The 20570-nt window shown below is 54.0% G+C and overlaps 1 protein-coding gene across 4 annotated transcripts in view; it reads left to right on the top strand.

The window, feature by feature from the left end:
• SEPTIN5 (septin 5) overlaps nucleotides 1-20570 on the top strand; it is a 48090-nt gene that overhangs the window by 15928 nt on the left and 11592 nt on the right. The window contains exons 1-2 of one of the 4 annotated variants that reach the window (XM_069795029.1): nucleotides 1042-1154; nucleotides 20459-20555. In XM_069795029.1, coding sequence (XP_069651130.1) covers nucleotides 20546-20555 — 10 coding nt within the window. In that variant the 5' untranslated portion in view covers nucleotides 1042-1154; nucleotides 20459-20545. Of the gene's footprint in view, nucleotides 1-1041; nucleotides 1155-14929; nucleotides 15431-20458; nucleotides 20556-20570 lie in introns of those variants that run through there. The other 3 variants (XM_069795026.1, XM_069795027.1, XM_069795028.1) reach the window with 3 other exon arrangements.

Below are 20570 nucleotides of genomic sequence, written 5' to 3'. Positions count from 1 at the left end.
GCAATGAGACTGGGAATTCTGGAGGAGACCCGCAAAACCTCAGTGCCTTCCTGTGTAGAGCAAAATCTGGGGTGAGGGGAAAAAAACACGACCGTGTAGGAGGGAACTGTGTGACAGTGATGTGTCTTGGCCATTACTGCTTGAGGCACTGTTGGATACTGCGGTCAGTTTAGTGCTTCCAAGAATGAAGCACTGATTCATCTGTGGTCGATGCCTTTTTCAAAGGATGCCACTAAACTGTCAGTCTGGTTTCTCCTGGCCAAGTGTGACCACTGCAAGGCTCTTTTCCTTAGGACTCCCCTGTGCTGGTGACCTGAATTTCCATCCTTCTTGCTCAGCCTGGTTTCTCAGGCATTGGGTTAAGTATTGCCTGATCCAGGTGTGAGAATCCTGCTGCCACCTTGGCCAGTGTGGCCACCTGGACAGTGGAGAATGGGGCTGTGCTGCAGAGGGCCACAGGGTTGTGGTGTTGGTGCTCAGTGCAGCATGGGTAGGATCAGTTGCCAGTACAAACTATTTCCAACGCTATGTGCATGGGGAGAGAGTTTGGCTGTTGCAGTGCAGGCATTTGAAGGCCAGCAGTTGGAGCTGGGCACAAGGTGGAGCGGTGTGGCTGAGCTAGTCTGACTGCACCAACCTGCCATTTCTCCCCACTGCTCTGCTTGGCTTGGATTTGGGGAGTCAGGGGTTGAGCATAGTCCTGTGCAGCTTATGCCATACTCTGCTATTAACCCAAAGCAGTTCCTGCCAGGTTTGTTCTTGCGGGGGAAGGAGGGAGGGTGGAGGTTTCAGATGGCAGTCAGCTGGGAGGCAGAGATTAATGAAGTGTTGAGCTCCTAATAGGGAACATGCTCCATTGATTTGGGTTTCCCTCCCCACCCATCCCGCTCTTTTTAATCTGTGGCACAGCCTTGAGAGCAGCTCAAGAACGGAAGTGATTTCAGACTGGAGGTGACCTCATCCATCTCCAGCTCTGAGGTGGAGCAGCATTTGGAGCCACGGCTTATGCTGCTCTTTGAACGATGCAGGCGAGGGGCTGAGGCTCCAGGGAGAGCCCTGTGCTTCCCACTCAGCAGAGTGCTCTTGGCATGTACGGGGTAGGATCTCGCCTGGACGCCTCCCGCAGTCTGCCAGCTCCCTGAGTGTGGCTGTTGGTAGGACGCAGCTCCAGCCCTGTAAGGTCCTGGCATCTCGCCCCAATTACCAGGATTTAAGGCTGCTTGGTGATGTCTGAGCTGTTGTGCTGCTGTCCGCAACGGTTGTGACTTCTGCAGGGAGGGGGCAGGGGGTGTGATGTGGCCCCTTTTATGCTGGTGGAGGGAACAGCCCCGCGGAGGAGCAGCACCGGTATTGGGGATCAGCCCTGTGCATCTGCTTGAGGAAAGGGGGTGTACCTGGGTGCTCCCCAGCCCCACGACTGAGGGGCAGTGCCCCGCTGCCAGGCGGTACAGTTGTGCAAGTGGGGTGGGAAGTCCGGGTGGCTGTGGGGTTTTTTATCTTTTTGTTCTCATCTTTCGACATGCTAGAGTTGGGGGGAAGTAGGAAGGAGAAGATGACAGGCGGAGTCCAAAAACCACAGATGGACAAGAGGCCTTTCTGGAAATTGCACATATCAGAGCAGTCCTCTGATGAAAAGTTCAGGCTTGTCCTGCAGGGTGCTGAGCCATGCCTGGCTGGAGGACATGCTCGGTGCAATAGTGTGTTGGTGCAGGAAGGTGCTGAAGGTATGTGCATGGATGGAAGAGTCCCTGCTGGGATCTTTGTATCTGAGGGCCCTGTGGATCAGTGGGAAAGGGGATCAGAGCCCTCCGGAGGCTTTGCTTTCTAGGAGCAGAGATGTCAGTGGGTGCACTGAGGATCTGGAGTGTGGGGTGGGAGCCAGCTGGGGTGTCAGCTCCAGCTCCCAGGCAGTGGCAGAGAGCTCAGGAGACCACAGGCAGACGCTGCTTGCAGAAACTACCAGAGAATTCTCCTTCCTGACACGGCAAAGGGCCCTTCTTCCTCCTGTCTTGATGTCTGCTACTCTGAGACAGCCAAGATTTTCTCTTGCACAGTTGGAGCCTGGAGTCCTTGGACTCTGCTGGTGTCCAGCAAGCCCAGCTCTACCCTGGCTGCTGGAGCTGGTCTGCCAGGCGCAGCTCTGGACTTCAGTAAATGACCGCATGCTCCAGTAAGGACAGCTTCCAAGCGCCGTCTCGCTAGCTGTGGGGGGGAGTCCAGCCGCTTCCCCTTAAGCCTGGTTGTCTTCTGGCTCAGGCTCAAGCTGGAGAGATGCTAGGCTGTGGCAGGCTATGGGTGGGAAAATAAAAGCAATCTTTTCTCATGTCCCTGTGGCTCTGTGGCTGCGGAGGAAACTCCCTGTAGCTGAGTAGGCAGTATGGGAGGGGGATAAGTTCACTGGAGGAATTTGCTTTTCTCTTGGCCTCATCCCAGGTGGTATCAAGACTCTTGCTTGGAGATAAATTCCCTCCCACCACTGCTAAATAGGGAGAGTTTAACCGTTCATGGGATCTAGCAAGAGACTTCTCCCAGCCCTCCTACCCCTCTTCCCTGTTGCACTGGGAGCAGGGACTGGAAACAGATCCCATCATGACCGTGTCATGGTGAGGACAAGAGTTTAAAGTGCCATTTTCCTTCTTCCTGCCTCAGAGTTGTCTCCATGCCTGTACAGGATGGAGCAATCTGAAAGTGCATGGACAAGCAGGGATTTTGCACAAAAACATCCCTTTTGTCCCTTCTGCTCAGCAGCCCACAGCTGTGCCAGCGACATTGGAGTGCAGTGGCAGGTGACTGTGGCCGGCTGGGTGACAGAGGAGCTCTGCCATGTCTGTGAGAAGGGCTTTGGGACAGCGGAGCCCCAAAGAAGGCTCGTGCTGCTGCCAGTGGTGAAGGACACACAGTGCCAGTGCTCGCTGCTTGGCAGGGCTCAGGACCTCAGCAGTTCCCTGCCATCTGCGGCCTCGTGTGTAAGCCCCAGCAGCATCCCAGAAAGGGGCCATTGAGCCCCGAGCCCTGCCCGTTGCCGGAGTCAGGAGGGCACAATAAAGAAGATGTGTCCGGGCGGCAGCCTGGAATGGGCTCGTGTGTTGGGAACAAATGAGCCTTTGTAACAGGCGCTGCCTTCAGCGGGAGGTTTGTCAGCTTTGGAGCTGGGATGCTAATGCGGGGCTCCGTGCCCAGCCCCGCTGTGCTGCTCGGGGCCTCCCCCCGATTCAGGGCTAATGGGCAGCCTGGTGGCAGGGTTGCTGGTTCTTCCTTCGCCGTGGGAGGTCTTTGCAGCAGGTCCTGCTTGCCCGAGCACGGCTTTGCTCGGTGGGCTGAGTAGCTGCAGGAGGCAGGAGTCTTCTGGCCTCTTAAGTCCCAGCGTTGAGCAGCCTGGCTGCTCTGTGCCATGTGTGTGGCCTGAAGCTGTGCGTGTACAGGCTGTGTGTGTTCCCTCCAATGCATAAAGTCCCCAGGAGCGGTCTCAGGGTGTCTGGGACAGGGCTGTAATGGACCAGGATGGCAATGTCACTGTATCTGGGGCTTTGAGGAGAACTATCTCTTGGGAGGAGTTCAGCAGAGCGGGGCTGAGTGGGACTGCTTGACAATATGTGACAGCAAAGCAGCCAGATTGGAGTAGCGGTAAGGGAAGCTCCTATGCTTGGGCTGTTACACTAGATACACTCATTACAGGAGGATACGCTTTAGAGAAAGCTGTCTTTTCCAGCTATTGAGAACGGACTTGAGGTCTGGCCACTCTCCCGTCTCTGGCTGCAACATTGGTGCCGCACTGGTGCGGAGCTGAGTGTGGCTGTGCCTGCCGGGTGATTCAGAGCCGCCCTCTCCAGAGCGGTGTGGTTGGTGGTAGGGTATGTGAAACCACAGACGGGCTGAGAAGCTGGTGATGGGATTGGGGTAGTAGGACAGGACCATGTCGGGAAGGATCCCCTCCGTGAAGCTGTGTAGGATGCTCCAGGCTTTTGATTTTGTGGAATGTTTGTCCAGCTGATTGCTGCTGCTGCAGTATCACAGCGTGCTACTGGCTGCTGCATTTTGTTCATGGTATGTCCTGATATTTCATCATGTCTCTCCTAAGAGCACTGTTCTCCAGGAAAAGTTGGTTCAGCTCTCTCCAAGCAAGACTATAAAGATTTTTGGGGGAAGGAAAACTTAGTGCATGTTCTGCCACGGTTGTGAACCACAGGCACCAGCTCTTCCAAAGGGAGGAATCGCTGAGGGGAATTGCAGGGCCTGGGGGGCAGGCTGAGAGGAGCATAATGTCTCTTCTGGCTCTGAAAAACACTGCGTGTGCTCAGAGAGGAAGCAGCAACCACAGAAAAAGCGTAGTTGCTGAACTCAAATTGCCAAGAATTAAGCAATCTGTTTCAAAGCATGAAAACTCCTGTTGAGCAAGAGGACTATTTATTTTCCCTCCTGAGGCAGGTGTGACTGGTAAAACAAGGTAGCAGAGTCCTCCTGCAGTTCAGCTGCCAGACAGGGCCAATACTTTTTTAGCCCTCCCCACGCAGGGTGTCCCCCATTTTTATCCCTTTCCTCCTTGTGCTACCGTTTTCGGAAGCAGCCTAGACACTCCCATGCTACATGCTGCTGTTTTTATCTCCACTCTCTGCTCTGTGCTTTTGTGCTGGCTAGGGCTGCGCGGGCACCGCTGGCATGTCTTGCCCCTTTTTGGGGCAGGTGGGTGTGTGGTTGCCACAAGCAGCTCATACATAAAAATGAATAGATGAAAAAAGTGTCTAGGTAAAGATTTCTGTGCAGAGCGTGATCTCTGCAGGACCCTGATATACAAAGAAAGAAGGCCTGGTAGCTGTTGATTTGGGGATCCTGGCTTATCAGTGGCAGATTCCTTTTGGCTTTGTAGAGGGCACACCAAGAGATGTGGGAACACCTTAGTCAACCCCTTCTCTGCTGCCGTGCCATGCAGAGCAGTAAGTCAGTGCAGCTGTGCTGTCTGCTGGGAGCAAGTTCTCTGTGCCTGCAGGGAAGCGGCCTGTGGGTAGGTGTATGACTGAGCTTGATAGCAAAACCAAAGTGGGAGGGCTGCTGTGCCTCCCAGGTGTGTAGTTTGCACAGAAGGAAGATGCTAGGTTGCTCTGGGGAGGGCAAATTCAGACTGTCTGTCCCAACCAGCTAGCTGTTCAGTCCCTGTGTGCATAGGAGAGGAAAGTCTCTCTGCAGTCCTTTGCTCTGTAGCTGCTCCTGCGAGCCAGGACGTAAGTGGAAACAGATGGCACCATCTCAGTGGTTAGTAGGAATCTCTCACTGCTGCAAAACTGCTAATGAAGTTTGGGGCTGGACTGAAGCACACCGAGGCTGCTGTGCTGACAGGGCATGCTGTGCTGGGGTGCCTGTTACCGCCTTTCTGTTGCAAGAGCACTGTGATTGCTGAGCTGACCTTGTAGTCTGGCAAATTGCAGTGTTCCCTGTAGCAGCCTCAGACAGGGTGTTCATCTGGGTACCACAGAGCCATCAGGACCTGTCAGTGTCCTTCAATCTTGGTAAATGATCCGTATGGTCATCCTCACTGTGACTTCCAGACCTTGTGTATCACACCTGCATTATGGAAGGGCATGGGTAGCTCTCTGTTATCCAGCCCAATCTCTGCTAGGACTCTGAGCCAGATACTTCTCCATCCAGAAAGGTCTTTTGCTCTGTTTCACTTCAAATTCAGACTAACTCTTCTCATTTTTTCCCCTACTGGTCAGCATCTCTGATAAGGAAAAGCAACACTCAGCAGTTACTGACTATTAGTCTTAAGCTTGGAAGAAACTTTGTTTAATTAGCTTTGACAGCACAATTTGATTTAGATATTCAGTGACTTGAAATTTTCTCCCATCATCACAGCATTTAACAGAATGTGAATCTCCAGTCACACTGCAGGGCACAGAGAAGTGGTGAGTTGTGCAGCAGAGGTGTAACCAGGCTTGCTGTTCGCTGGAGCAAGTAGATGGGGGAGAAGGGGAGAGAAAGGTGTTGGAGAGCATCTCGTGATTCCCATTTTGATTATTCTGACGGCATCCTCCCCAGCCACGGCCTCGGTGTCTGCTCTGGCAGGGTGCAAGGAGCCGGTGTGAACTCTGGATGGCTGCACAGCCACAGGGAACTGGGAAACAATCCTGGTCCCCAGCCTCTCTCCAGTGGCCTGAGCTCCACAAGCCATGGGCTGCAAAAAAATTTGACAGTCTTTGAAGTCTGGGAGGAGCACAGCCGTTTGCTGCCTTGCAGCCCTTACCTTTTCTTCTTCTTTCATGCAGCAAATTGCCAGACTTCGTGTCTGCCTGGCCGGTCCCACAGCTGTGTCGGTGACCCACAACACGGCTGTGCTGGGGACCTCTTCGGGTCAGCTGGGAATGTGATGCCCCTTGGGAACACCACGCCACGCTGCCGCCATGCAGCAGCAGCGCTGATCCGGTGCGGTCGCTGGTGTGCGAGGTGTGCCAGGCCCTGGGAAGCCCGGCCAGGCCACAAATGGTGGAAGAGGCACCAACTGCTCAACGGCTGCAGTGTGTCAGGCCTTGTGGTCTGCGAGCCGGCCAGTGGCACAGCTGGGTGAGACTCCATCCAGCGCTTGGTGGGCAGCCAGTAACAGGCTGGCATGGATCTGGGGGAGGGAGTCAGCAGCAAGCTCCTGAAATCTTCTGAAAGTCTTTTCAAAGCCCTCACCATGGGGCAGGCGGCAGTTTGGTTTTTGCAGCCAGGTGGAGAGTAGAAACTACCCAGCCCAGGCAGCGGTGCGGAGCTGCTGGAAGTCTCAACGGTTTGCGTCGGAGGGCTGTGAGACTGGCAGTGCTCTGCATGGGCTCAGGACATTGCCTGTGGAGATCACAGTATGCTACAGGGTACAAGAGGTCAGAATTGACAGATCAACTCTGAAAACCTCAGTTTGTACATTTCCTGGAGGGGGGGTTCTGTGGAGGAGCCATAAATCCCAGCAGGATAACTCCTCTGCTGTCCTCGGTCAGGTGGAGGTGATATGTCTGTCTGTCTCTGCAGGTCCTGGGGATGCTTTTGCAATCATCAGGGCTTCAGGTACCAGTACTGCTTCCTAGAAAGCCACTGCTTAGTGGCAGGGGAGGACAGACATCTTGTATGTTCAGTGAGGATCTCTGTGGATACTTCATCTGGGCACACACTCCTTCCCTCCTCTGGGAGCTCTGAGAGACAGCTCCGTGCTGAATTATCCCAATTTCATTGTTCCTCCATCTCTTTGCTCAGGTTTCCTGCAGGAGGGTGTTATGATCTTTTTCTGAGAACATCTCACACCGTTGCTGATAATCAGGTGTGCTTTTTTAGGCCCTACCTGAAAAGGAGTGTTTTGCATCACTGCCCATAAATTGAGGTCTGCTGCAACCCCAATGCAGCTGATTGCTTATTGCTGCTGATTAGCTAATTGCTTCCAATTGCCAACAACATCACACTCATTTTAACCAGGTGGGGAGAAGGGGCAGGGTGCAGGTGTGGGAGGGAAAGCCGTGTTTGCCAGACTGAAAAGGACAAATGCTTCTGCAACGAAGTACTCAAATTGTTGCGCAGTTCACTCTGCTGTTTATATTGAACCAAGAGAAGCATCCAGGGGAGGAAGGGAACAGAATTTCCCTCTGACTAATGCTGCTGGATTGTGCAGGGCTGCGGGGGAACTGCCAGCCAGAGAAACCATCAGGAGGAAAAAGGAAATGGAAAGGGAATCTAATTACCCATCTGCAAAGACAGATACTAGTCCCGATGCAGGACTTAACCCTGGGGAGACTGATGTGGGCAGCGAGTTTTGCGCAGACTGGTCATATGGTGGGGCTGGGAAATGGGCTCCCAGGGGTCCCCTCTGGGATGGCAGATGGTTGAGTGCATATCACGGGGAGCCGGGTAAGACTAGAAGCCACATAGCTGCGTTCACTGGGGACGCTGCTTCATGCTGGGCTCTGAGGGGAAACACTTTGCAGCTGGGTACAGCTGTGTCGTGTCTCGGTGGAGGAGGACTGTGGGCAGAGTTGTGCAGGTGCAAAGGGAGGAGGGCAAATGCCTGGCACCCTCTCAGCAGGCTCGTCTCAGTGAAGTGGGCTGGTGGTGCAAGCCCAGGGATGAGGGAAGGAACGTGGAGGTCCCTGTGTGCCTCTGCATCTCAAGGAGCGTGCACAAGGACCGTGCTTTGTGTTATTGCAGCATGACTGCACGGGGGCAGCCGACAGCAGGGAGAGAGGGTGGGAGACTGGAGCCTGGGGGTCTGAACGCTGGATGGAGACCTGCAGGAGACCCCCGAGGAAGGAGGAGGTGCCTCTACCTCCTGGTCATGGAAAGCAGCAGTCTGTCTGGCCTTGAAGGGTGCAGTCTGCAGAGTTTTTGGGGGGTTATTCCTCACACAGGCTGAGGCTGGCTTTTCTCTGCTTGGGTGCCTCCCAGGACTGAAGGTTGCTTTAGAGATCTGCCTTTTTCCCCTTAACTAATGGAATTAAAAATAACCTGGTGACCTAAGAGTGGGTTTATTCTCCTCTCCTGTGGGCATCAGCTACTCCTAAAGTTATGTTAATTGTAGCTGGGAGACCCAGACAGAGGTTGGGAGCTGTCCCAAGACAGCTGGCTTTCGTTCTCCCAATATTGTTTTCAGGAGCCTGCTGGGAGGACAGCAGGGTTAAGAAAGACCTCCTTCCAGAGTTGGGAGTATCTTTGAGACGGGCGTACTGGGGATGAACCAGGAGCATTCCTGCTTGGGTGGAGCATCCCTTTTCCAGCCTTATTTGTCCACTGCCTTGCTCTCCTCGGTCCATGCTCCGTGTGCTGTTTGCAGGTGTGGTGCCCCAGCCTGGACTGTCTTCCCTGGCGATGCCCTTGAACTAGGCCCTGCCGGACTAGGTGTGAGTGTCTCACAATGCTCAGAGGCCATGATGCCCTCTCCAGTTCAGGATTCAGCCTCTTTGGTAGACAGGCCTGATCCTGCATCCCTTACTCACGTGAGCAGTCGTCTCTATTTCAAAGGGACTACTCGGTGAGTAAGGATCGCAGGATTAGGACCACTACCTATAACTTTAAAGTTGGACCTTCTGTAAGATCCTGTCCCCAACCTTTTTCTGTTCACGTATGTTAATGTGCATCAAGAGCTTCCAAAACGGCTGATGTTTTTGTCATTTGGATGGAGAACCTGAGAGCTGGAGCAGCAGTGCCCTTCTATTTCCGAGGATAAATCACCATTATTTTCCACCCTCTCCCACCAAACGGCTCCCAGCCCAGCCAGCTTCCATGCCACGGAGCAGTGTGTACCTGTTTGTCTCCGAAGCATTCCTGTTCCCAGCTTCTCGGGGCTGGCAGGGCTCTGCTCTGCCTCTCTCTGGTTTCCCTAGCTGTAGCTTTGAGATGACAGGCAGGGAATCTATTTAAGCCTGATTTGTGCTGCAGAGCTGGAGGATGAAGCAGAGGGAAAGATGAGCAGCGGTAGTGCTGAGAGACTGCTGCAGCCCCTCCTGTGCCATCTGGTTTCTCCTCCTGTCTGAACAGCCTAAATTTGGAAACCTCTGTCCTTCGCTAAGGTTTTGAACGCGTTCGCAATTGGAGCCGCTGGTGCCTGCGACCTTGGGCAAGGTGGAAGCAACGAGGGTTGCGGGTTTGATCTGCAAATTGATTTCTGTCTGGCCCTAGTCGGGGGAAGCCGCCGTGGGAGCTCCCTCTTACCCGTGGGAGCCGCTCTGCAGCGGGCCGGCTTCTCCCTCGCGTGGAACGTGTCGGTACGGCAGCAGGGAATGTCTGGCTGGCAGGGGCTCCTCCGGAGAGGAGAGCAACCCAGCATTTTGTGGAAGAGTTCCAGCCAGCTCCGCATCTGCCGGGTTTGTTACATTTTGCAGATTATCCCTAAATGATGAGCAGAGGAGCTGGGTGTGACAAGAGCTGTGAATTTGCTCCAGAGGGAGTCACGAGTTTAAACGAGCGGGAGGCAATTTGTGGTCGTCGGTCCTTCGGCTGAGCTGGAAGTGGAGGCATCGCGTGAGTCACACGGTGCCTCTTGGGAAGCGTGAGGTGCTTCAAGTGGAAGCAGAGAGCACAAATACCTTTAAAATGGAATTTGATAAATTTCTGCAGGGATTATGTGACAAAGCAGCAGTGATCCTTGAGCGGAAATTAAAGCTTGACCTGTGGGGTAGGTAAAAGAAAAGACAGGCGATCTTGTTGCTGTGTTGATTGTGCTTGTGGCACTGTATGTACAGGAGGTTAATCCTGTGCTTTGGGATTTCTGCAGTTCTGGTCTGGTATCTTGCTTTTCCCTGAGCATCAAAGGATGAAGCCTGGCTAAAGTGTAGGGGCTCTGATGCTCCCAGTAACCATTTACATAGAGCCTTGCTTGCAAGTTCAAGGTTAAATTAATTACCAGAGTTTAGATCAGCAAGGCATTTTCTCTTGGGTCAGGTCAGCAGGAACCTCGGGGTGAGCGTGCAGCTCTGCAGGTGATGGAGCAGCAGAGTCCAAACCTTGCGATACCCGTGAGATTCATCTGTCTGAAGTCAGCACTGACTTTCCACATAGTGAGGGAGGAGGCAGCAGGAGGAGAAGGTGGAAATTGAGCCATGGAAGTTCCCAGCTGTGCACCGCAGGGAAGACACCTACAGCTCCTCAGCCTCCATTGCCCTGGTCCAAGCTGGGAATGGGTTTACTGCTGCTCCCATTCAACTTGAGCAAATGGCTCCTCTGGAACTGCCCTTCCCATCCTGGTAGAAAAAAGCCAGGAACCAAATTCCCCTTCTGTGGGGAATTCTGAAAATAACTTTGTCTGCTTCAGAGGAAAAAACATAAATGCTGTTATGATGTAACTGTGCTGACCCTGCAGAGCCATGGATATGCAGAGCTTCACCGGTCCTTTGCACAGGCCAGGCTGGCTGGGTGCATCCCTGATGGGACCCTATTGCCTGGCTCTGTGCTGCTCAAGAGTGTCTGTCTGGACCAGGCTGAAGATTTTCCTTCCATGACACGGTCCTGGTTGTTCACCAAGGATGGAGCCTGAGCACTGCAGTCCTTAGGCTGTAGCATCTTTGCCAGAAACCAGCTCCCCTGCGGGTGGGGGACCTCTCCTGCGAGCTGGCTGAAGCCCTGTCTTCCTACACTGTGCTGCTGTCCCTCAGTCTCCTTCCCCTAGGTGCTCTGGTTGATGTGGGGGGAGAGCTCTTCACACCTGGACCTCTGGATCTAGCTCCCGTTCATGTTATTTTCGCTGCTCATAGCTGAGCCTCTTGGCTAAGCCCATGCAAAAGGCTGAGCGTGGAGGCTGCCAAGGAGAAAGCCCCTCTTTGATGGGAGCTGGGGGCTGCTGGGAGGAAGGTGTGTGGGGCTCTGGTTGTTGTGGCTGGAGCCTGGCCAAGATGGTGTACATTTAGCCAAGGACAGAATTTCCTCTCCTTGCCCCCATCCCCATCTCTGATCTGTGCTGGTCTCTTCTTGCTCATCCTTGCGTCATTTCTGCTCCTTGCTTGTTGCGTTCACGGCCACCTTTACCAACCGCACTGAGCTCCGTGTGGCAGATCTTTGTCCATTGCCGCTGTCAAGTCCTGAGTGCTGGGTGTTTTCTTAAATGGGTTTATCGCTTCCAGCTCCGATGACTGTGCAATGGCACAGCACTGTGTCTGTGTTTAATTAGCGCTGTTGGTGAAGTGTGGCTCTTTGTTCCCTGGGTCAGCGGTGTGGAGTGCAGCATGGGCATTCGCTGATGTGCTGCTCTCGGAGAACATTTCTATGTGCTGACCAGCTGCCCGGTGGTGAATTTTGCCTTAGTTTACATCTAAAAACATTAAATAATGCATTTTCTCTCCTCTTCTCAGAGCCTATCTTCAGCACCACAGGCTAGAAATCCCCTCTAACAAAGGGAAAAGTAGGACATTGCTCTATCACTGCAGCTCTACCCACGTGTACTGCGTCCCCTTCCCAGAGCAGCTCTTGAGGCTGCGCTTGCCCTGAGCTGGCTTCAACGAGCCAAAGGAGAGGGATGTGGCAGAAGGGTAGGTGTGTGGTTTGGCTCTGTCCTGGCCCTGTTGTTAGCGAGCAAGTGCTCAACATGGCAGCAACACAGAGGGGCTGGTCTGTGCCAGACGGCGCTTATTGATTATTTCTTGTCTTTCTCTTTTGCTGTCATACTTTGACAAAGAAGGGCTGGTCCATGAGATGGGATGGGCTTGGTGCACCCCAAGCCTGCATTTCCCTTGCTGAGTGCTCAGCAGGTTTGGGCCGGGCAGAGCTCTGCTCTGGCAGTCAGAAACCTGGGTTCAGCTGCCAGCTTCACCCTTGAGCTGCTGCTGCTAGCACCTGCCCAGAGAGGAGGTTAGAGGTGCATGTGGCCCACAAGCCAGTGGAAGAAAACACTTCGGTTTTGCTCTAGATCTTGAAAAGGCAAAGACGTGCATTCCCCTGCTGAGCTCTGCTGCACACCACATGTGAGATGTCCTGTGTGCTATTTTTCATGTTGTACATCAGATTTCTTGGAGGAGCAGGCCAGGGCTTACACTGGGCATTTCCAGGGGCTGCATGGAAAGGGAGAGGGGCAATCAGAAAGGACAGGGGCAAAATAAGGTTTAGCTTGGCTGTCTTTGGGAAGTTTTCACATGGACCAACCTGAGCCAACGGCTCTGGGTGTGTCATGTGGCACATCTGAGGGACACACACATGTCTTCTCCTTGGCCCGTCATTTCTGGTTTGGTGACTCTTGGTAGGAGAGGAGCCAAGATGAGTGTCTCTAGGAGAGGCAGAGGAGGCAGAGTCTGGGACCAACTGACCCTCCTTCAGCATTTTGAAAGCCATAGCATTGGCCATGCAATCTTAAGATGCTCTCCATAGCCAAGACCTACCCTTCCGGGTTTCTTTTCCTAATGTGCTCTCTGCGTTCCCAGGCGTGGCCTCCTGGCTGGAGTTCCTCCCTGGCTGCCAGTCCTGAGAGTGAGTGTGATGTGTGAGAGCTCAAGGTGCTCGGGAGACAGTAGCTCCTTGTTCTTCTCTGCACTGTCAGCATGGCTCCTGGGGCCATGAACAACACTGTGGTTTCGTTGCAACCAAATAATTGTTGACTTCATCTGTGATCCCAGCTCAGAAGAATGCTCTGATTTGGTGCAGTGGGCTTGTGGGGACACAACATGTCTCCGTGTGCCCTTGGAAGATGCTTGTGGTTGGTGGCCATGTGGCCTGTGTCATCAGACAAGGGTTTACCAAGCCATGAGAATTCATGGGGGTTGGAGAGGGTTTGCTTGCAGCTACTGTGGTTTATGGTATGGAAGGACTAGTGAAACCTCTGTGTTATCTCAAGTAAGTTTGGATGCATTTTTGGTGTGCCACAAGCCATTGCTCTTGCTGCCCAGTGCAGACAGCATGGTACCTTCATTGCTCCTTAGTCATGCACAAGGTGCAGACCCCAGTGGTGGAGTCCTCTAGTCAGGAAAGCAAGGATTAGGTATTGTGAATGTAGGAGGAAAAAACCCAGCGTCATGAACGTGGCCTGACCTACCACTAGGCTGGGAAGCTGTTGTAGGGTTATTGGCTCCCTGAGGAATGGAGAAAAGCTGCAAAGCAGGGGCAGAGCCACTGAACGGGGACGTGTTCTGAGAGGTGGCAATTCTTGCCACACCTAGATCTCAGTCCAGGCCTTCTGTTACGTGCAGAAACGCTTGGGAACAAAACCCTGTGGGTGTAATTTAAAGGTGCTGCTGGCAGAGCAGGGTGGCTTGGAAAAGGGCTTCCTGCGTGCGATATGACAGCTGCTGTATGGCGGGAGTCTTCCTCCTCTGGGAGTGTTTCCTGGTTCTTCTCCATTTATTTTTCTTAGCCTTTAGGACCTCATGCCTGCAACTTCCGGGGTTGCCTTCCTCAGCTTGCAGGATGGCAGCATAGGTAAACCACTGTTCTTCCTTTTCTTTCTTCTTTCCTTTTTTTCCCAGCATGTGCTGTGTTTCTAAGACCTTTCCACTGCCCCCAGACTTCAGGCCACTGGAGACCTTGCGGTAACTTAGTACCTTATGGCAGAACCTGGTGTCAGCCACGCTTGGGGTGCTTGGTGGAGGCCCTGGGTTGTGGCCCAAGGGTGGCCAGCACAGACCCTGCTGTGGAGCCACTGATGGAAACCCGCAGTTCCCAGAGAAGCAGCGGGAGCTCTGGCTGGGAGCAAGGCAGGAGTGTGGCGGCAGCCTGCGTCCCTCCCCATTTGAAAGCTGCTCAGGAACCCGTGTGGCAAGTGACAGGTTCCTCCAGCACCACCAGTGTTGCCATCTCATGTGACTTTATTATATGTGCTGTGATATTAATCCCCGAGTTTCTGGAGTCATGTAGTTGTATAAAATCATCAGCTTTTGTCTGTTTCAGATAAATTCCTGTTCAGTTTCTATGGCTGCATAGAAAAGCTGGAAAGCAGGTCTTATGCATATATTCAGAACCCAAACTTGAGGTTTGAATGACTTTTCTGTGCATGCTGGGCTGTTGCTGGGCTGGGTTCTTACGCTTAACAAATACACATACTTCTTTATTTTGAAAAGCCTCCAAAGCTTAAATGGTTGCTATAAGGTCCAGAATACGTCAGCTGCTATTCCAATTGAATTCAGAGATGAGGCTGCAATAGAGCCTGGACTAGACAACAGATGGACCTGCACCATGTGGAGGCAGATCCATGTCAACCAGGACTAGGATCTGGGGGCTAGATTTGGACTCTGCTTTTTGGGAGCTTTCTGGACCCTTTAGACCTTCGCACGCACAGCCAGAAGCAGCACATTTGTGCCGAGAGCGGGTTTCCTTGCAGCAAACCTTTTGTCTCGGCTGCGTCAGTCAGGATATCTAAGAAATCCTCCAGCTGAGTAAGGCCATCTGACAAAAGGAGTCAGACTCATGGCTGGGACGGCATCCGGTACGTGCACAACCTCTCCGCGGGACACTGGCAGAGCGAGAGACATCGCCTCTGGCCTGTGGCCATGGTGGCTTTTGTCCTGTCCTTGCTGGCAGGCTCCTCCTGCAGCACAGGCGGAGGCAGGAAATCCCGGGCAGCTGCCGTGGGAGCCCGCTCGCCTCTCCTGCCTTCTCCTCGCCTCTCCTCCTCGCCTCGCCTCACCGGGCCGCAGCGCCGAGGCGAGCTGAGCCAGCCCTGCGTGTGTGTGCATGCGTAGGCGGGGGGGCTGCCGCATGGATTTAGCGAAGGCTGGGAGGGAACACATGGGTTGGGTTTTTTTTTCTTGGCCCGCGGTGGCTGTCCATCCTGCCGGCCGCGGTTATGGATTCGATCATTATTCAGGAGCGGTTAGTGGAGCGGCTGCTTTCTCCCCGGACGCAGGCACAGCGAAGCCACCCAGCCAAGCTGAAGGTACAGGGATGTATTTATAGCACTGTGTGAACCAGGGAGCAGCGGGGACAGGAGGGGGGGAGGATGGTGCCCGAGAAGACGTGTGCAGCAGGAGACGAGACCTCTGAGGAGCAGAGGAGCGGAAAGACGCTGGTAAGGGAGAGATGGCGGGGACAGAAAAGAGGGGAGCAGCCCCCGTGGGAGCAGGTCCGAGAGGCGCGTTGGACAGCTGGGAGATGTGCGACATATTTTTGTGCGGTTATTTGATGCAGTGATTCCCTGCCTGAATGGTGTGTGTATGCTCGGGGCGGGGGGGGCTCAGGGCAGGAGTTAGCACTGCATGTGTGCCCAAACGCAGTCTGGTTTGCGTTATCGTGTTAATGCTGTGCTTTGCTAGCCAGTTTCCTTCTGCTGCAGCAAATGCTGGCGGGCGAGTAGCTTTACTGATACTCCTGTGCTCAGTCCCAGGCCCGAGGCAGCAGATGTACGCGGGAGATGCCCAGGGGATTGTTTGCTTGATGAATTTATGCAGCTTTCTGGCAATGAAAGGAAGCGAAGGGTCTGCCTCTCCTCTGGGGCTGGGCTGTGCTGGTTCGTGCAGACGCAGATGTGGCGGCCGTGCCTGGCCAGAGGGGAACGGCTGGAGGAGGGGCTGCCCGGGAGAGAGCTGGACAGTTTGCACTGGAGGCTGCAACACTGAGAGGGTGTCCCCCCCAAAGAAGTGGAGGCAGGGGCACCAGGATCCCAGCACAAGCTCCATCGTTTCTGGCGTTTGCTCTGGACCTGGGGTAGGGGCTATTCTTCAAATGTTCTGTGGTCCAGTGGTGTTTAATTTTTAGCCCTTTTGAATATACCCAGCAAGACCCCATTTATCCCCAGGCTGAACGGTGCAGTCACACGAGATCAGGATTGGTTTAAACAGCACATCCACCAGAGAGGTGAGGAGGGAATTGGGAAGGACAGGAGCGATGGAGGCCGTGCTGTGCACCCTGCCTTGGAGGTACAGACAGCCCTGCGGACACCTTGGTACTGGGGATGGCTTCTCCTCTGTGCACCAGATCCCAAATTTTTCTACCCCTGGTGGGAACTGAACCCACCAGTGCCTTGTTCCATGGCTTGAACTCCTAGGGAGAGCACTGCCTGCCAGGGAGCCTTGGCTACCTCAGCTGGGTAGTGGAGGATGTGAGGACGCAGCGTGTTGTTGTGATGTCCGGTGAAACAGTGAGCGTGTGCCGAGGAGAGTACAGACATGTTTTGCTTGGCCTGGGGTGCTTTGGTTTGTAACAGGGCCCCAAAGGTCGGCCACATCTCTTGGTGGCCTCCACTGCGGTGCATGGGGCATGTTCCCAGGCACATGGGAGTGGGTCACCAGCAGGAACAAAGGCAGCATGTGGAGGAGGCGGTGGGGAGAGGGGCTCTTCGTGCCAGAGTGCCTCTGGCTCGGCCTGCCAGGGCCCTTTCCCGACAGCTGGGGCTGGTGAGGGAAGCACGGTGCAGCAACTGGCTGTCCTGGCTTGTGTCAGCTTGATGGGAGCTGGCTCGCGAGGGTCGGGAGCGTGCGGAGGGGGCTGTGATATCTCCAGGAGCTCCGTCAGTCCAAGTCTCTCATCTATTTAATGGATTTTAGCTTTTCACAACCCTAAAAGCCACCTGCCTCCTTCAGTAGCCCTCCCAGCCCTCTACACCCCCTTCAGCGCTCTCCATCCTGTGCACAGTTGCTCTGCAGATAGCGTCCCTGTTCGGTCCTAATGAAGATGGTCAGTGGTATAGAGCTTTGAGCAAGGCAGACACCAGGCTCGGGAGGCTACTTGGGCTCCTTGAGTGTGATGTTGATGTTGGCACACTAACAGAGATGCTGGCACATGCCTGTTGCAGTGACTGGGATGGGAGCACACGTTGGGTGTCTCAAAGCCAAGATGAGGAACCGTGTGTCTAGGCTGGCCATGGTGCAGGGACCACACTGTTGTTCCTGAGAGAAAGCTGTTAGAAGAAGGGGATCCCCCCCTGCAATTTCCCCTGCATCTGTTGCCTTCACCCTTGACAGATACGCTGGCTGCTGGCTCCCAGCAGGGCTCTGCAGTGCATCCATGGCTGATCAGAGGAAGGCATGGCTGGGGACAGGGCTTTTCCCCTTGCAAGTCTGGCTGCCTCCCACTGCGAGGGAAGTTCTTTTGGTATGGCGCTCAGCACCGACCTTCCTTGCTGCGAGGGAAGTGACTGCATGAGTCATGGGCAAAGGGCAGTGACCTGCGCCAGCCGGGATTTGCTCATTTCAAATGTCGTGATTCCACCGAGCTATGCGGAGGTAACCAGAGGTACAGTAAATCCAGGCTTTCTTGGTTGGGCTGAACAGAAATGAGAGATCAGGTTCAGCCAGTTACATTTGGCTGAAGTAAGCGGAGTTACACCAGAGCTCTGCTCCCCAGTGTCTCTGTTGTCAGCCCTTAGTAATCTATGTTAAAAACAAAGAAAATAAGAGCAACACACCCCAAGCCTCAGCTATGGTTTTATTAGCATGTCACTAGTACCATTTCACATGTCAAGTCACTGGAGAAAGCAGGTGATTGTTGTCGTTGTCTTTCCACAGTCTGGTAAAGACTGGGGCAGGTCTCTTCCTGCTCCAACCCAAAGGTTGGCCGTATGAGAAGCACAAGGGGAAGGATGTTGTATATTTGTGCAGCTCACTGAGCAACACTTGTCCTTGCACTATGAGCCACAGGCTGTTGTGCGTGCACTTTGGTTGTGTTCATGGATGTGTTTCACCAGGAAGCAAAGCAGCTGGGAAGCAGCCCTGGCACCGAGGGGCACGGGCTGGAAGCAGCCTTTTTCTTCCTGTTTTCTTGATCTTGCCATTATCCCATTTCTCACCCTGCTTTGCACACCTTGTGTTTACCCTTTACTGAGCCTTTTGGGTGGCAGTTCACAGTGTGCCCTAGGCAGGCGTTGCTTTGCAGTGTACAGCTCGTGAGAGCTGCCATCACTTTTCACCCTGGGGTCTCGCCACTGCTCAGTGCACTGCTGCTTTAGGATGCCACTGCCTTTTAGCTTAGCCATTAGAGCTGCCAGTGAAGCGCTTTGGGCACTCTCTGATTTTCCTTACTTCTCCGATTTCATTTGCTCTGTCCCTTCCTGCCATTCTGGACTGTGGGGTGGTGAAACAGCATTGCTTCAGCCATGTTAGCAAGGGGGTGAGTTGAGGGACACCAGAGCCCACGGTCACTCTGTCTGTTACGGCTAAAGTGACCAAGTCTGAGACCCAATCCAAACCTAAATTTCTAGAAGGCAGTGACCATGCTAAAGACCAGAGTCCTTGGGCCACAATGACCATCAGCCATGTCTCTCCTGCTTGAGTAGGCAGCTCCAGAGCAGGCATAAATTAGGAGGAGGAGTCTCTGTGTCCTCCCTGCTGTGTGTCCCCACCAGGACTTTGTAGTCTGCCTGGCTGAGGATGTCTAAGGATGCTCACACATGTGGGACTTGCAGTCAGAGGCTGTAGAGGTCTGCTTGGGAGCTGTATTGCCCACTTGCAGTATGGAAATAGGTGTGAGTCAGCATTGCCCTAAGCTCCACACACTGGATTGTAATTTCTGTTTCTTTGAGTGTGTGCCCGAGGAATGGGGATAGTTAAACTTAGGAACAGAGTTCCTCCCTGCTGTGCCTGGAGAACCAGTGCCAGAGAGCTGTGGGGTGAGGACAGCCGTATGCTTGATGGCATCTGTGTCCCGGTGGGAGCTGGGACTGGTTTTGAGGAACTCCTGGCTCCATGGATTTGCCTGTGGTGTGAATCGCTGGGGTGTGTTTATTTTAAGTGATGTTGAAAAGCAGAGTCTATGATGCTTGTAGCTCAGGCATTTGTGAATGGCTGCTTCCCCTTGTGCCTAGCTTGGAAAGTATGTGAGAAGGGAGGCGTTTGTCAGGGTCTGTGCCCACCCTCCCTCTGTGATGGGGCCTGGGGAGGGGAATGCGCTACCGTGGGGGTGCGGGCTGTGAAAGACCAGGGGTGCTCAGATGGAGGCTGGATGGATGGAGCAGCCGGGCTGTGTGGCCCACAGTTACCTGCAACCACGCGAGCTGTGAGCACTGGACCATATAGTGGCCCCAGTCTGAGGGCGGTACCTGGAGCAGGTCTGTGAAGCCCATAGATGAGCTGTGTTCGCCTTTCGGGACGTACCCTGCACAAGCAGGGTGTGTGCCCCTGGGATGCAGCGCAGGCTGCATGTTTGCTGCTGGCTGCAGGATGCATGCTGTGTGCTTGAGAAACACACCATTGGTCATGCGGCTCCTTGCGTGCACTTAGTGCGCTTCTACAGAGTATGAGCAATGCTTGTGGGATGGCTGCAGCTTTTATGCTGTAAGAGAGCACTCGGTGACAGGGGCTGCATCTGGGGGGTGGTTAGGCAGTAGGTAACATTCCAGTAATACTGTATGTAATACCCTCACCAAAAGCATCTCACCTGTGTTATCAATACTTCCACATCTTCCCACTTCTCATGCTCTTTGAACTTCTGTCTCTTCAGAAATAACACTAGAGATTATTCAGGATTTCCTCTTACTCAGCCAGGAGTGGCTGTGACACAGCAAGAAATAATCTTGTCTCAGGTCAAGCAGAAGCCAAGCCACTGTGCCTTCCTCTAGACACAGCTCAGGACACCGCAAGCCCTGGGGTTCTAATTACAGAGAGCTCTCCATCATGTACCGCACACGCCTCTGGAGGGAGAGATGTAGAAATGACTCTGAAAGACCTGGGGTGAGGTGACATTTGGTGACCCTGCTGTGAAGGGAGCCTGCGACTGTGCAGGAGAAGCAAAGAGTTAGGAAGGTTGTGTGTCAGTAGCAGCCCCAGACGTGCTCTCTGGTGGGAACGGCGGGACGTGCCTTTTCCCTTGTGCCTTCCGTGCTGGGAGGCTGCCGTGAACTGCTGTGTTGGCTGGTAAGAGCAGCTGAGCAGGGCTGCGGCTGGAAGGAGGTGGCCTCCGTGCCCACCTGCGGGAAGGGCAGAAGTCCCTGAGCCTGGAGGAGGAGCGTGCCCTGCCCTGCACCACTGCCAGGGCAGGGACTGACCTCTCCTCCAACCCTTGGCTCTGCCTCGGGCTTTTTGAGTCCAACTCCCTGTCGCTGTGTGAGGCTTGAGCAGGAGGGGTGGCACACCCTGACCTGCTCCCATCCACCTCTGCCCTGCAGGACCATGAGAAGCAGTACGTGGGCTTTGCCACTCTACCAAACCAGGTCCACCGGAAATCTGTGAAGAAGGGTTTCGACTTCACCCTGATGGTTGCAGGTGAGACTGCCTGTG

The sequence above is a fragment of the Haliaeetus albicilla genome, chromosome 10 (assembly GCF_947461875.1).
Source record: "Haliaeetus albicilla chromosome 10, bHalAlb1.1, whole genome shotgun sequence".
NCBI classification, from domain to species: Eukaryota; Metazoa; Chordata; class Aves; order Accipitriformes; family Accipitridae; genus Haliaeetus; species Haliaeetus albicilla.
The sequence above is the reverse complement of the archived record's forward strand: the minus strand, read 5'-3'. Positions and strand labels throughout refer to the sequence as shown.